This window comes from Oncorhynchus nerka, linkage group LG11 (genome assembly GCF_034236695.1).
Source record: "Oncorhynchus nerka isolate Pitt River linkage group LG11, Oner_Uvic_2.0, whole genome shotgun sequence".
NCBI classification, from domain to species: domain Eukaryota; kingdom Metazoa; phylum Chordata; class Actinopteri; order Salmoniformes; family Salmonidae; genus Oncorhynchus; species Oncorhynchus nerka.
Genome location: NC_088406.1, coordinates 13,001,421 through 13,015,865, shown reverse-complemented (window position 1 = coordinate 13,015,865; position 14,445 = coordinate 13,001,421). Strand labels below are relative to the sequence as shown.

At 46.9% G+C, this 14,445-nt stretch overlaps 1 protein-coding gene across 1 annotated transcript in view; it reads right to left on the bottom strand.

Moving 5' to 3' along the window:
- Positions 1 to 14,445, bottom strand: part of lekr1 (Leucine-, glutamate- and lysine-rich protein 1) — a 171,804-nt gene that overhangs the window by 39,018 nt on the left and 118,341 nt on the right. Inside the window, exon 7 of the mRNA XM_065024974.1 lies at positions 9,137 to 9,214. Coding sequence (XP_064881046.1) covers positions 9,137 to 9,214 — 78 coding nt within the window. The remainder of the gene's footprint in view (positions 1 to 9,136; positions 9,215 to 14,445) is intronic.

The window sequence follows — 14,445 nt, the reverse complement described above, 5'->3', positions numbered from 1 at the left end:
ACACACTGAGACAGAGCAACACACTGAGACAGAGCAACACACTGAGACAGAACAACCCACTGAGACAGAGCAACACACTGAGACAGGGCAACACACTGAGACAGAACAACACACTGAGACAGAGCAACACACTGAGACAGAGCAACCCACTGAGACAGAGCAACACACTGAGACAGAGCAACCCACTGAGACAGAGCAACACACTGAGACAGAGCAACACACTGAGACAGAGCAACACACTGAGACAGAGCAACACACTGAGACAGAGCAACACACTGAGACAGGGCAACACACTGAGACAGGGCAACACACTGAGACAGAGCAACACACTGAGACAGAGCAACACACTGAGACAGAGCAACCTATTGAGACAGAGCAACACACTGAGACAGAGCAACACACTGAGACAGAACAACCCAATGAGACAGAACAACCCAATGAGACAGAGCAACACACTGAGACAGAGCAACACACTGAGACAGAGCAACACACTGAGACAGAGCAACACACTGAGACAGAGCAACACACTGAGACAGAACAACCCACTGAGACAGAGCAACACACTGAGACAGGGCAACACACTGAGACAGAACAACACACTGAGACAGAGCAACACACTGAGACAGAGCAACACACTGAGACAGGGCAACCCACTGAGACAGAGCAACCCACTGAGACAGAGCAACACACTGAGACAGAGCAACACACTGAGACAGAGCAACACACTGAGACAGGGCAACCCACTGAGACAGAGCAACCCACTGAGACAGAGCAACACACTGAGACAGAGCAACCCACCGAGACAGAGCAACACACTGAGACAGAGCAACCTACTGAGACAGAGCAACACACTGAGACAGAGCAAACCACTGAGACAGAGCAACACACTGAGACAGAACAACCCACTGAGACAGAGCAACACACTGAGACAGAGCAACACACTGAGACAGGGCAACACACTGAGACAGAGCAACACACTGAGACAGAGCAACACACTGAGACAGAGCAACACACTGAGACAGGGCAACCCACTGAGACAGAGCAACACACTGAGACAGAGCAACACACTGAGACAGGGCAACCCACTGAGACAGAGCAACCCACTGAGACAGAGCAACACACTGAGACAGAGCAACCCACCGAGACAGAGCAACACACTGAGACAGAGCAACACACTGAGACAGAGACAGAGCAACCCACTGAGACAGAGCAACACACTGAGACAGAGCAACACACTGAGACAGAGCAACACACTGAGACAGAGCAACACACTGAGACAGAACAACCCAATGAGACAACACACTGAGACAGGGCAACCCACTGAGACAGAGCAACACACTGAGACAGAGCAACACACTGAGACAGAGCAACACACTGAGACAGGGCAACACACTGAGACAGAGCAACACACTGAGACAGAGCAACACACTGAGACAGAGCAACACACTGAGACAGAACAACCCAATGAGACAGAGAACAGGGACAGGGCAACCCACTGAGACAGAGCAACACACTGAGACAGAGCAAGACAGAGCAACACACTGAGACAGGGCAACACACTGAGACAGAGCTGAGACAGAGCAACACACTGAGACAGGGCAACACCACACAGAGCAACAACCCAGACAGAGCAACACACTGAGACAGAGCAACACACTGAGACAGACACACTGAGACAGAGCAACACACTGAGACAGAGCAACACACTGAGACAGAGCAACACACTGAGACAGAGCAACCCACTGAGACAGAGCAACACACTGAGACAGAGCAACACACTGAGACAGAGCAACACACTGAGACAGAGCAACACACTGAGACAGAGCAACACACTGAGACAGAGCAACACACTGAGACAGGCAACACACTGAGACAGAGCAACCCACTGAGACACTGAGACAGAGCAACACACTGAGACAGAGCAACACACTGAGACAGGGCAACCCACTGAGACAGAGCAACACACTGAGACAGAGCAACACACTGAGACAGAGCAACCACTGAGACAGAGCAACACACTGAGACAGAGCAACACACTGAGACAGAGCAACACACTGAGACAGAGACAACCACACTGAGACAGAGCAACACACTGAGACAGAGCAACACACTGAGACAGAGCAACCCACTGAGACAGAGCAACCCACTGAGACAGAGCAACACACTGAGACAGAGCAACACACTGAGACAGAGCAACACACTGAGACAGAGCAACACACTGAGACAGAACAACCCACTGAGACAGAGCAACACACACTGAGACAGAGCAACACACTGAGACAGAGCAACACACTGAGACAGAGCAACACACTGAGACAGAACACACTGAGACAGAGCAACACACTGAGACAGAGCAACACACTGAGACAGAGCAACACACTGAGACAGAGCAACACACTGAGACAGAGCAACCCACTGAGACAGAGCAACACCACTGAGACAGACAGAGCAACACACTGAGACAGAGCAACACACTGAGACAGAGCAACCACTGAGACAGAGCAACACACTGAGACAGAGCAACACCACTGAGACAGAGCAACACACTGAGACAGAGCAACCCACTGAGACAGAGCAACACACTGAGACAGAGCAACACACTGAGACAGGGCAACACACTGCAACACACTGAGACAGAGCAACACACTGAGACAGAGCAACACACTGAGACAGAGCAACCCACTGAGAGAGCAACACACTGAGACAAGCAACACACTGAGACAGAGCAACACACTGAGACAGAGCAACACACTGAGACAGAGCAACACACTGAGACAGAGCAACACACTGAGACAGAGCAACACACTGAGACAGAGCAACACACTGAGACAGAGCAACACACTGAGACAGAGCAACACACTGAGACAGAGCAACACACTGAGACAGAGCAACACACTGAGACAGAGCAACACACTGAGACAGAGCAACACACTGAGACAGAGCAACCTACTGAGACAGAGCAACACACTGAGACAGAGCAACCCACTGAGACAGAGCAACACACTGAGACAGAGCAACACACTGAGACAGAGCAACACACTGAGACAGAGCAACACACTGAGACAGAGCAACACACTGAGACAGAGCAACACACTGAGACAGAGCAACACACTGAGACAGAGACAGAGACAGAGCAACACACTGAGACAGAGCAACCCACTGAGACAGAGCAACACACTGAGACAGAGCAACCCACCGAGACAGAGCAACACACTGAGACAGAGCAACACACTGAGACAGAGCAACCCACTGACACTGAGACAGAGCAACACACTGAGACAGAGCAACACACTGAGACAGAGGCAACACACTGAGACAGAGCAACACACTGAGACAGAGCAACACACTGAGACAGAGCAACACACTGAGACAGGGCAACACACTGAGACAGAGCAACACACTGAGACAGAGCAACACACTGAGACAGAGCAACCTACTGAGACAGAGAACAGAGACAAACACACTGAGACAGAGCAACCCACTGAGACAGAGCAACCCACTGAGACAGAGCAACACACTGAGACAGAGCAACACACTGAGACAGAGCAACACACTGAGACAGAGCAACACACTGAGACAGAGCAACACACTGAGACAGAGCAACACACTGAGACAGAGCAACACACTGAGACAGAGCAACAACACTGAGACAGAGCAACACACTGAGACAGAGCAACACACTGAGACAGAGCAACACACTGAGACAGAGCAACACACTGAGACAGAGACAGACAACACACTGAGACAGAGCACTGAGACAGAGCAACACACTGAGACAGGGCAGAGAGCAACACACTGAGACAGAGCAACACACTGAGACAGAGCAACACACTGAGACAGAGCAACACACTGAGACAGGGCAACACACTGAGACAACACACACTGAGACAGAGCAACACACTGAGACAGAGCAACCACTGAGACAGAGACAGAGCAACACACTGAGACAGAGCAACACACTGAGACAGAGCAACCCACTGAGACAGAGCAACACACTGAGACAGAGCAACACACTGAGACAGAGCAACACACACACACTGAGACAGAGCAACACACTGAGACAGAGCAACACACTGAGACAGAGCAACAGACAGAGCAACACACTGAGACAGAGCAACACACTGAGACAGAGCAACACACTGAGACAGAGCAACACACTGAGACAGAGCAAGCAACACACTGAGACAGAGCAACACACTGAGACAGAGCAACACACTGAGACAGAGACAGACAGAGCAACACACTGAGACAGAGCAACAACTGAGACACTGAGACAGGGCAACACACTGAGACAGAGCAACACACTGAGACAGAGCAACACACTGAGACAGAGAGACAGAGCAACACACTGAGACAGGGCAACCCACTGAGACAGAGCAACAGACTGAGACAGGCAACCCACTGACAACCCACTGAGACAGAGCAACACACTGAGACAGAGCAACACACTGAGACAGAGCAACACACTGAGACAGAGCAACACACTGAGACAGAGCAACACACTGAGACAGAGCAACACACTGAGACAGAGCAACCCACTGAGACAGAGCAACACACTGAGACAGAGCAACACACTGAGACAGAGCAACACACTGAGACAGAGCAACACACTGAGACAGGGCAACCCACTGAGACAGAGCAACACACTGAGACAGAGCAACACACTGAGACAGAGCAACACACTGAGACAGAGCAACACACTGAGACAGAACAACCTACTGAGACAGAGCAACACACTGAGACAGAGCAACACACTGAGACAGAGCAACACACTGAGACAGAGCAACACACTGAGACAGAGCAACACACTGAGACAGGGCAACACACTGAGACAGAGCAACACACTGAGACAGAGCAACACACTGAGACAGGGCAACACACTGAGACAGGGCAACACACTGAGACAGGGCAACCCACTGAGACAGAGCAACTGAGACAGGGCACTGAGACAGAGCAACACACTGAGACAGAGCAACACACTGAGACAGAGCAACAGAGACAGGGCAACCCACTGAGACAGAGCAACACACTGAGACAGGGCAACCCACTGAGACAGAGCAACACACTGAGACAGAGCAACACACTGAGACAGAGCAACCCACTGAGACAGAGCAACACACTGAGACAGAGCAACACACTGAGACAGGGCAACACACTGAGACAGAGCAACACACTGAGACAGAACAACCTACTGAGACAGAGCAACCTACTGAGACAGAGCAACACACTGAGACAGAGCAACACACTGAGACAGAGCAACCCACTGAGACAGAGCAACCCACTGAGACAGAGCAACACACTGAGACAGAGCAACACACTGAGACAGAGCAACACACTGAGACAGAGCAACACACTGAGACAGAGCAACACCCACTGAGACAGAGCAACACACTGAGACAGAGCCACTGAGACAGAGCAACACACTGAGACAGAGCAACACATTGAGACAGAGCAACCCACTGAGACAGAGCAACACACTGAGACAGAGCAACACACTGAGACAGAGCAACCTACTGAGACAGAGCAACACACTGAGACAGGGCAACCCACTGAGACAGAGCAACACACTGAGACAGAGCAACACACTGAGACAGAGCAACACACTGAGACAGAGCAACACACTGAGACAGGGCAACACACTGAGACAGAGCAACACACTGAGACAAAACAACCTACTGAGACAGAGCAACCTACTGAGACAGAGCAACACACTGAGACAGAGCAACACACTGAGACAGAGCAACCCACTGAGACAGAGCAACCCACTGAGACAGAGCAACACACTGAGACAGAGCAACACACTGAGACAGAGCAACACACTGAGACAGAGCAACACACTGAGACAGAGAAACCCACTGAGACAGAGCAACACACTGAGACAGAGCAACACACTGAGACAGAGCAACACATTGAGACAGAGCAACCCACTGAGACAGAGCAACACACTGAGACAGAGCAACACACTGAGACAGAGCAACCTACTGAGACAGAGCAACACACTGAGACAGGGCAACCCACTGAGACAGAGCAACACACTGAGACAGAGCAACACACTGAGACAGAGCAACACACTGAGACAGGGCAACACACTGAGACAGAGCAACACACTGAGACAGAGCAACCCACTGAGACAGATCAACACACTGAGACAGGGCAACACACTGAGACAGGGCAACCCACTGAGACAGAGCAACACACTGAGACAGGGCAACCCACTGAGACAGAGCAACACACTGAGACAGAGCAACACACTGAGACAGAGCAACACACTGAGACAGAGCAACACACTGAGACAGAGCAACACACTGAGACAGGGCAACACACTGAGACAGAGCAACACACTGAGACAGAGCAACACACTGAGACAGAGCAACACACTGAGACAGAGCAACACACTGAGACAGGGCAACCCACTGAGACAGAGCAACACACTGAGACAGAGCAACACACTGAGACAGAGCAACACACTGAGACAGAGCAACACACTAAGACAGAACAACACACTGAGACAGAGCAACACACTGAGACAGAGCAACACACTGAGACAGAGCAACACACAACACACTGAGACAGAGCAACACACTGAGACAGAGCAACCCACTGAGACAGGGCAACCCACTGAGACAGAGCAACACACTGAGACAGAGCAACACACTGAGACAGGGCAACACACTGAGACAGGGCAACACACTGAGACAGGGCAACCCACTGAGACAGGGAAACACACTGAGACAGGGCAACCCACTGAGACAGAGCAACACACTGAGACAGGGAAACACACTGAGACAGAGCAACACACTGAGACAGGGCAACCCACTGAGACAGAGCAACACACTGAGACAGAGCAACACACTGAGACAGAGCAACACACTGAGACAGGGCAACACACTGAGACAGAGCAACACACTGAGACAGAGCAACACACTGAGACAGAGCAACACACTGAGACAGGGAAACACACTGAGACAGGGCAACACACTGAGACAGGGCAACACACTGAGACAGTGCAACACACTGAGACAGGGCAACACACTGAGACAGGGCAACACACTGAGACAGGGCAACACACTGAGACAGGGCAACCCACTGAGACAGGGAAACACACTGAGACAGGGCAACCCACTGAGACAGAGCAACACACTGAGACAGGGAAACACACTGAGACAGAGCAACACACTGAGACAGGGCAACCCACTGAGACAGGGCAACCCACTGAGACAGAGCAACACACTGAGACAGGGAAACACACTGAGACAGAGCAACACACTGAGACAGGACAACATGGGAGTCCCACGTAGGGCCAGAAGGAACCTGAGGGGAGTTCCACAGGGAAGTAGTCATATCACTACCATTGCAGCATCACCTGCATGTCTCATCAATACATTTGGGACTCAGTGGCGTATATTCATGGATACCAAGGACAGCCAGGCTTTCCCAAGAAAAAAAAAAGGGAAAAAAAGATACAATTATTCATCTTTCGTCTCTGTGTTTCAGAGTGTTCCTTCAATTTGCAAGAAGCTCATTGAATCTCACGGGAGAAAGCGTCCGAGCGAGATAAACAGGTAACCTCTGTCTCTATGTGTAGGCCATCTTTCTGATGCTGTCTGGTAAGTATGACATTGTTTCTGCCCGCAGCATTGAATGCAAAGGAAGCCAGTGAGCATTTGGCCTCCCTTGATAAAAAAAAGTATAAAATAACACCCAATCAGCATTAAGCTAAACTGAGTCAGCTGACCTGTGATTGGTCCTGGCGCACCAAAAAAAAGTGTCAAGGGAAGTCAGCTTGGATTTGGCTTTTATCCTACCACATCGCATCAAGAGAAATACATCATTGACAGAAAAACTTGAATTGTTGCATCTCGTTGTGTTGTTGTCCTCTGGTAGCTAAGCTAGCTAAAAAAAGGCCCTTTACTAAATTAGCCATGGATGGAGATAGAGATTTGGACTTGATGTTTTACTTAATTCTCCGTACTGATTAGAACTCCGATTCTACCTAGAAGTCAAGTAAAGCTGTGTTCAAAGCCTTTGACGCCACAGGCTGGCAAATGGACAGCAGACAAAATAACATTCTTCTGAATCCATCCATTAAAAAGCCCACCGCCATAACCTGATCACACAGAGCAGTGAGATCATGTGTTGTTGTACCGCAGAGGCAGGAACATATCTGGAATACCCCAGGGACAGACTTGAGGGAGGGACACCAACATTAAGTTGTAATTGAACACACCAGGATGCCAGCGGCAGCTCTGGGAAACATTTACAACCCAACCCTAAGATATATTTACTGTGTGAGAGAACAACCCCAGACCAGATGATCTCTCTAAGAACCCTGCTGCTGTGTGGAGGATATTGGGTGTTTCTGTCGGTGTGTGTGTGTGTGTGTGTGTGTGTGTGTGTGTGTGTGTGTGTGTGTGTGTGTGGAAAAATGGAGCTGTATCAGACACTCAGCCAGCTCAGAAGTACTTCCATCTGCCTCTGAGATTGACACGAGACTCAGTCAGTCAGTTAATATCTTTCTGATATCTCTCTGGGCAACACACAACAAAGGGGAGGGGTGGAGATGAGAGGAGGAGAGACTCACATGAGACTTACTGCTGTGTCAATGGCACATTCCCGGGATATCTTCATAATGTTAGTCCTGTAAACCTACACTGACTAATATCATGATCATATCTCTCAGTCTGTGGCTGCCTCTACAGGGAATAGAGGAGGGAATAGGAGGAGGGGAGGGGAGAGGGAGAGGGAGGGGAGGAATATGAAGAGGGGATTGTAGGAGGAGGGGAGAAATATGAGGGGAGAAGGAAGAGGTGGGGAGGGGATGAGGGGAGGAATATGTGGAGGATGAGGTGGGGAGGAATATGAGGAGGGGAGGAATATGAGGAGGAGGAGGTGGGGAGGAGGAAGGGAGGAATATGAGGAAGGGAGGAGAAATATGAAGAGGGGTGAAGGAGGAGGAGGAGGAAGAGGAGGAGGAGGAGGGGAGGAATAGGAGGACAGGGGGGGGGGGGGGAGCGGACATTCCCCAAACACCGGTTCAAAACTTAAACCATGAGGGGGCATAGCAGAGGTGACTCAAACAGAGGTGTCCTCTCCTCTCCTCTGTTCCTCTCTGGGCTTTGACTCAGATGTTACCTACCTGAGAAGTCTCTCTCTGTGCTCCCTCTGGGCGTGTGTCTGTTGGTTCACCAGCTCTTCTGTCTTTCTGCTCTGAACTCTGGAAGACACAGACCATGCTTCAGTCAGATGTTCTCTCAGTGTGTTTCTGTGCATGCATGTGGTGTGTGTGTGTGTGTGTGTGTGTGTGTTTTGCGCATGGGTTAACTCGATTGTAATTTTATATGAAATAAATATATGTGTATATATATATATATATATATACCAGTCCCTACACAACTCTATCCATTTATTTAAAAGAAAATGTTACCTTTATTTAACTAGGCAAGTCAGTTAAGAACAAGTTCTTATTTTTAATGACAGCCAAGGAACAGTGGGTTAACTGCCTTCTTCAGGGGCAGAAAGACATATTTTTACCTTGTCAGCTCAGGGATTCGATCTCGCAACCTTTTGGTTACTATGCCAATGCACTAACCACTAGTCTACCTGCCGCCCCATGAAGCACACACGAGACCATATGTGTCCTGCTAACCCTCACTTTCCTATACACCCCATAAACACAACCCCCCTCCACCTCTCTCTAGCACGCACACACACCCACCCACCCAGCCTTGTAGCTGGTGTTTGGAGAATGTTGGATGTTGGTCGTGGAGGGCCGGCAAACCGTGCCAATATATCATCCGAACAACTGGTTACCAACAAATTCAAATAATGATTGACATTATTTGCAACCTTCCAGGATATATAGTTCCAACACAAATCTAGGGTTGCAACCCAACCCGGCTGGTCGTTCTATCGGTTAGGTTGCCGGAGACACCACCCAGTCATGAAGTCCTTTTATTCTATATCTACCGGCTGCAACCTAAACCCAGGACACTTCCATTAGTATAAAATGTTACGTTTCGTATGGAATGTATACATTTGTGGATGTCCATCATCCATTTCATATGATTAGTTACGAATTGCAATTCGTACAATATGTTACGAATTAGCAAAATGTATCTGTTACGAATTCCAATTTGTTGTGGCTAACGTTAGATAGGGGGCTAGGTTGCTATTGCTAATGTTATCTAGGTGGCTAACGTTAGCTAGGGGGCTAGGTTGCTATCGCTAATGTTATCTAGGTGGCTAACGTTAGCTAGGGGGCTAGGTTGCTATCGCTAATGTTATCTAGGTGGCTAACGTTAGCTAAGCTAGGTGTTAAGGGTTAGGGTTAAGGTTAGGATTTAGGTTAAAGGGTTAAGGTTAGGGTTATGGGAAGGGTTAGCTAACATGCTAAGTAGGTACAAAGTTGCTAATAAGCTAAAATTGTCCATGATGAGATTCGAACACTCAACCTTTTGTTTTCTAGACAGTCGCAGTATACACCAACCCATCCACCCTTACCAACCTCCCTACTTTAGTTTTTGTCTTAAAAGGGAAATGGAAACACCTTAGGAAGTAAAGCTAAGCAAAGAGATGCCTTCCATCCACTAATACTAAACATGTGCCTTTAAGGATTTTGATATTGAACAATGTTTATTAGAGGTTCATCTTGAACCATCTTGAATTGCCATAGTAATCGCCACCACTGGACCTGAAAAGTTTCTCACAACTTTGACAGCTTTGTCATTAAGATAATAGCAACAATATTAAGGTAAGAAACTGTATACAATTTGTTTTTCAGTTGGTAATTATAATATTTCCATTTTAGAGTATTTTTTGCGATTAGATGAGTCTGTGAAATGAACTTTTGATCAAATAAATCATAGTTCACAGACGCTGAGACGCGATAGTCCAGTGTCCCATTGTGACATAGGTGTGTGACTCTGAGATCCCCATCTGCGGGGGGGGGGCGCACCTCCCCACATTTCTAAACCAGCGCGTCTCCCGGGTACGGGTCCTCTATTCATTTGAATGTGTTGACAGTTGGAGAAATTGCTTGAGATACACTGAGAATTCTAAAAGTATGAATGCCAACGGTCCAATATCCTAGAACACTGCTGTGCGTATGTGTACACATTGATACTCTGATAGACCCTTTAGAGAGCCAAAATGAGGAAAGGTAACTAGCTAGCTAGCTAGTTGATTTAGCTCTTCTCTTGTATTTTATATGTTAATGTTGTCTTTCATAACTGTACAAAATAAAATACTCATATTGACAATTTGAACTACATACAGTGAGCACCATAATTCCTTGGACATTGACCATTTTATTCTTATTTTGGTTCTCTACTCTAGCACTTTGAGTTTGAAAGGATACAATGACAATGAGGGTGAAGTCCAGACTGTCAGCTTTAATTTGAGGGTATTTTCATACATATTGGATGAACCGTTTAGAAACGATAGAAGATTTTGTACATAGTCCCCCCCCATTTTCATACATATCGGATGAACCGTTTAGAAACGATAGAAGATTTTGTACATAGTCCCCCCCCCATTTTCATACATATCGGATGAACCGTTTAGAAACGATAGAAGATTTTGTACATAGTCCCCCCCCATTTTCGGGCATCAAAAAACATTGGACAGTTTAACATAATGTCGAATGAAGTAATCATTGTTAATATTTGGTCGCATATCCTTTGCATGCAATGACTGCTTGAAGTCTGCGATGCATCGACATCACCAGACGCTGGGTATCTTCCCTGGTGATGCTCTGCCAGGCCTGTACTGCAGCCATCTTCAGTTCCTACTTGTTTCGGGGACTTATTGCCTTCAGTCTCCTCTTCAGCATGTAAAATGCATGTTCAATTGGATTTAGATCTGGTGATTGACTCGGCCAGTCAAGGATTTTCCACTTTTTGGCCATCAAAAACCCCTTCGATGCTCTAGCAGTATGTTCAGGGTCATTGTCTTGTTGCATGATGAAGTGCCGTCCAATGAGTTTGAAGGCATTTGGTTTTATCTGAGCAGATAAAATATTTCTGTAGACTTCAGAATTCATTGTTCTACTTCTGTCTGCAGTCACATCATCGATGAAGACAAGTGAGCCTGTTCCACTGGCAGCCATAGCCTGTTCCCCTGGCAGCCATAGCCTGTTCCCCTGGCAGCCATAGCCTGTTCCCCTGGCAGCCATAGCCTGTTCCCCTGGCAGCCATACAGGCCCAAGCCATAACACCCCCTCCACCATGTTTCACGGATGAGGTGGTATGCTTTGGATCATGGGTCTTTTTTCTCTCCACACTTTCCTCCTTCCATCACTCTGGTACATGTTAATCTTTGTCTCACCTGTCCACAATACTTTTTACCAGAACTCTTGGGGCTCTTTTAGGTGCTTTTTTAGCAAACTGTAATCTGGCCTTTCTGTTCTTCAGGCTTATCAGTGGTTTGCATCTTGTACTGTACTCTCTCACCTGCTGGTGTAGTCTTCTACGTATGGTAGACTTTGACACATCTACACCTGCATGCAGGAGAGTGTTTTTAATCTGTTGGGCTGTTCTCAGGGTGGGTTTTCTTCACCATAGAGAGTATTCTCCGGTCATCCACTACAGTGGTCTTCCTCAGATTACCGGGTCTTTTGACATAATTGAGTTCACCGGTTGTATTTATCTTGTTAATGATGAACCAAACTGTTGACTTGGGCATGCCCAGGGTTTTTGCAATGTTCCTGATTGATTGATTTTCATTTCTGAGCCTTATGACGGCCAGCTTCATTTGCATGGACATTGCTGTCTTCCTCATGTTGTCACACCCCAACCACAACCTCCAAAGGCAATAGCAAAGTCTAGAATCAATCCTCTTCATCAACAGCTCTCCTGCACTCACTAACGACACAAATTAATACACCTGCCCCACGACACACATCTGTGAAGCCAATTCAACAAATACTTGCAGTACCTTAAAATGGCGGGATCATGTACAAAAGGTGCTTTCATTTCTAAACGGTTCATCCGATATGTATGAAAATACCCTCAAATTAAAGCTGACAGTCTGCACTTCACCCTCATTGTCATTGTATCCTTTCAAACTCAAAGTGCTAGAGTAGAGAACCAAAATAAGAATAAAATGGTCAATGTCCAAGGAATTATGGTGCTCACTGTATGTCATTGGTATTGGTGTTACAGGTTCTGGTTTTTATGTTTTGAGGTTGGGACTTTTAGCACGTAGGGTGCACCAATTGGTGTCACCTTGCTTCTGGCACCAGAATGTCAGGGCAAGCAGTTATGCATCGTAGGGGACCTAAATAGTTTTAGGTTGTGGTAATCCAGTGAGTTGAACTTACTGCAGACATAGGCTCTACTAAAGGGACTCGTAGTCTTCACCCAGTAGCTTAGATCGTCACGGGTCATTTCACCTCCTCTGCGTGCGTTACATTTGTTCCCATTTAGACTCTTCCTGTATTAGAGGCTACAGGCCTAGTGGAATGTACGTACAGAAGAAATTAAGTTGTAAAAGCCAATTATTTTTATGATATGCCTTATTCTTATCATACTTATCGTACTTTTTAATTACAACTTTCGATGTAGCTTGAACTTTGTTTTCAGGCTTGATTGAGACGCTGTATTCCCCTAAAGAAAGTTCTTTCAATGAAGTTCTCGATTTATTAATATTATATTACTTGTATATGTCTTTCCTTATCATATGTAAAGACTAAATGTCATTTGTAATATGTTTTGGTTCAGATCTGTGTTTAATATACAATCCATAAAAGAATGTTTCTGATAAAGGAACATTCCATAGAAAAATACCACTGTTCACTAAAACTGCTGTAAGTCATTCACAGTAAAAGGTATTTCATTCTGATTTAAGGATTTTCAACCCTTACAAAATAACAAAGACTCAAATATGCTTTAAGTTATTCTCTATGTTCATCAGAAGTTGTGTAAATGGCATTTGTTTGAGGAAAGCAGTCATTTGTTGTATAAGATACACATTTTCACAGGTGTTATTTTCTTGACTGATTGCCATTTGATTGATGTGGTGCTATTGTACGTCGTATCATTTGAAAGGGCTGTTTCTCAGCTTTCAAATATGTATCATGTTTTCATATGTGTTTTGAAACCAGCAATTATTTTGTCATTATTGCATGCAGAGTTCATAGTTTTCCAGACAGTTTTGTGACTTAGACATTTAGGGGAAATCCTGCCATTCCCCTTTAAGTAACCTTACGTCTTATGTAACCATACCAAACGTAACATATCATACTAATTTGAGTGTCCCGGATCAACATTTTCTGTTACGTCTAGTCTATGAGACCAGGCTGCATTGTCATGCTGGGGGCTAACAGTCTTGGGCTAACTCAGTCACATCAATCAGTGCAGCCATTTACATTGGTTTAAGCTGTTTTCCACTGGCATTTATTTGGATACATCCATAATAATGAACCACAGTGGCTTGCGAAAGTATTCA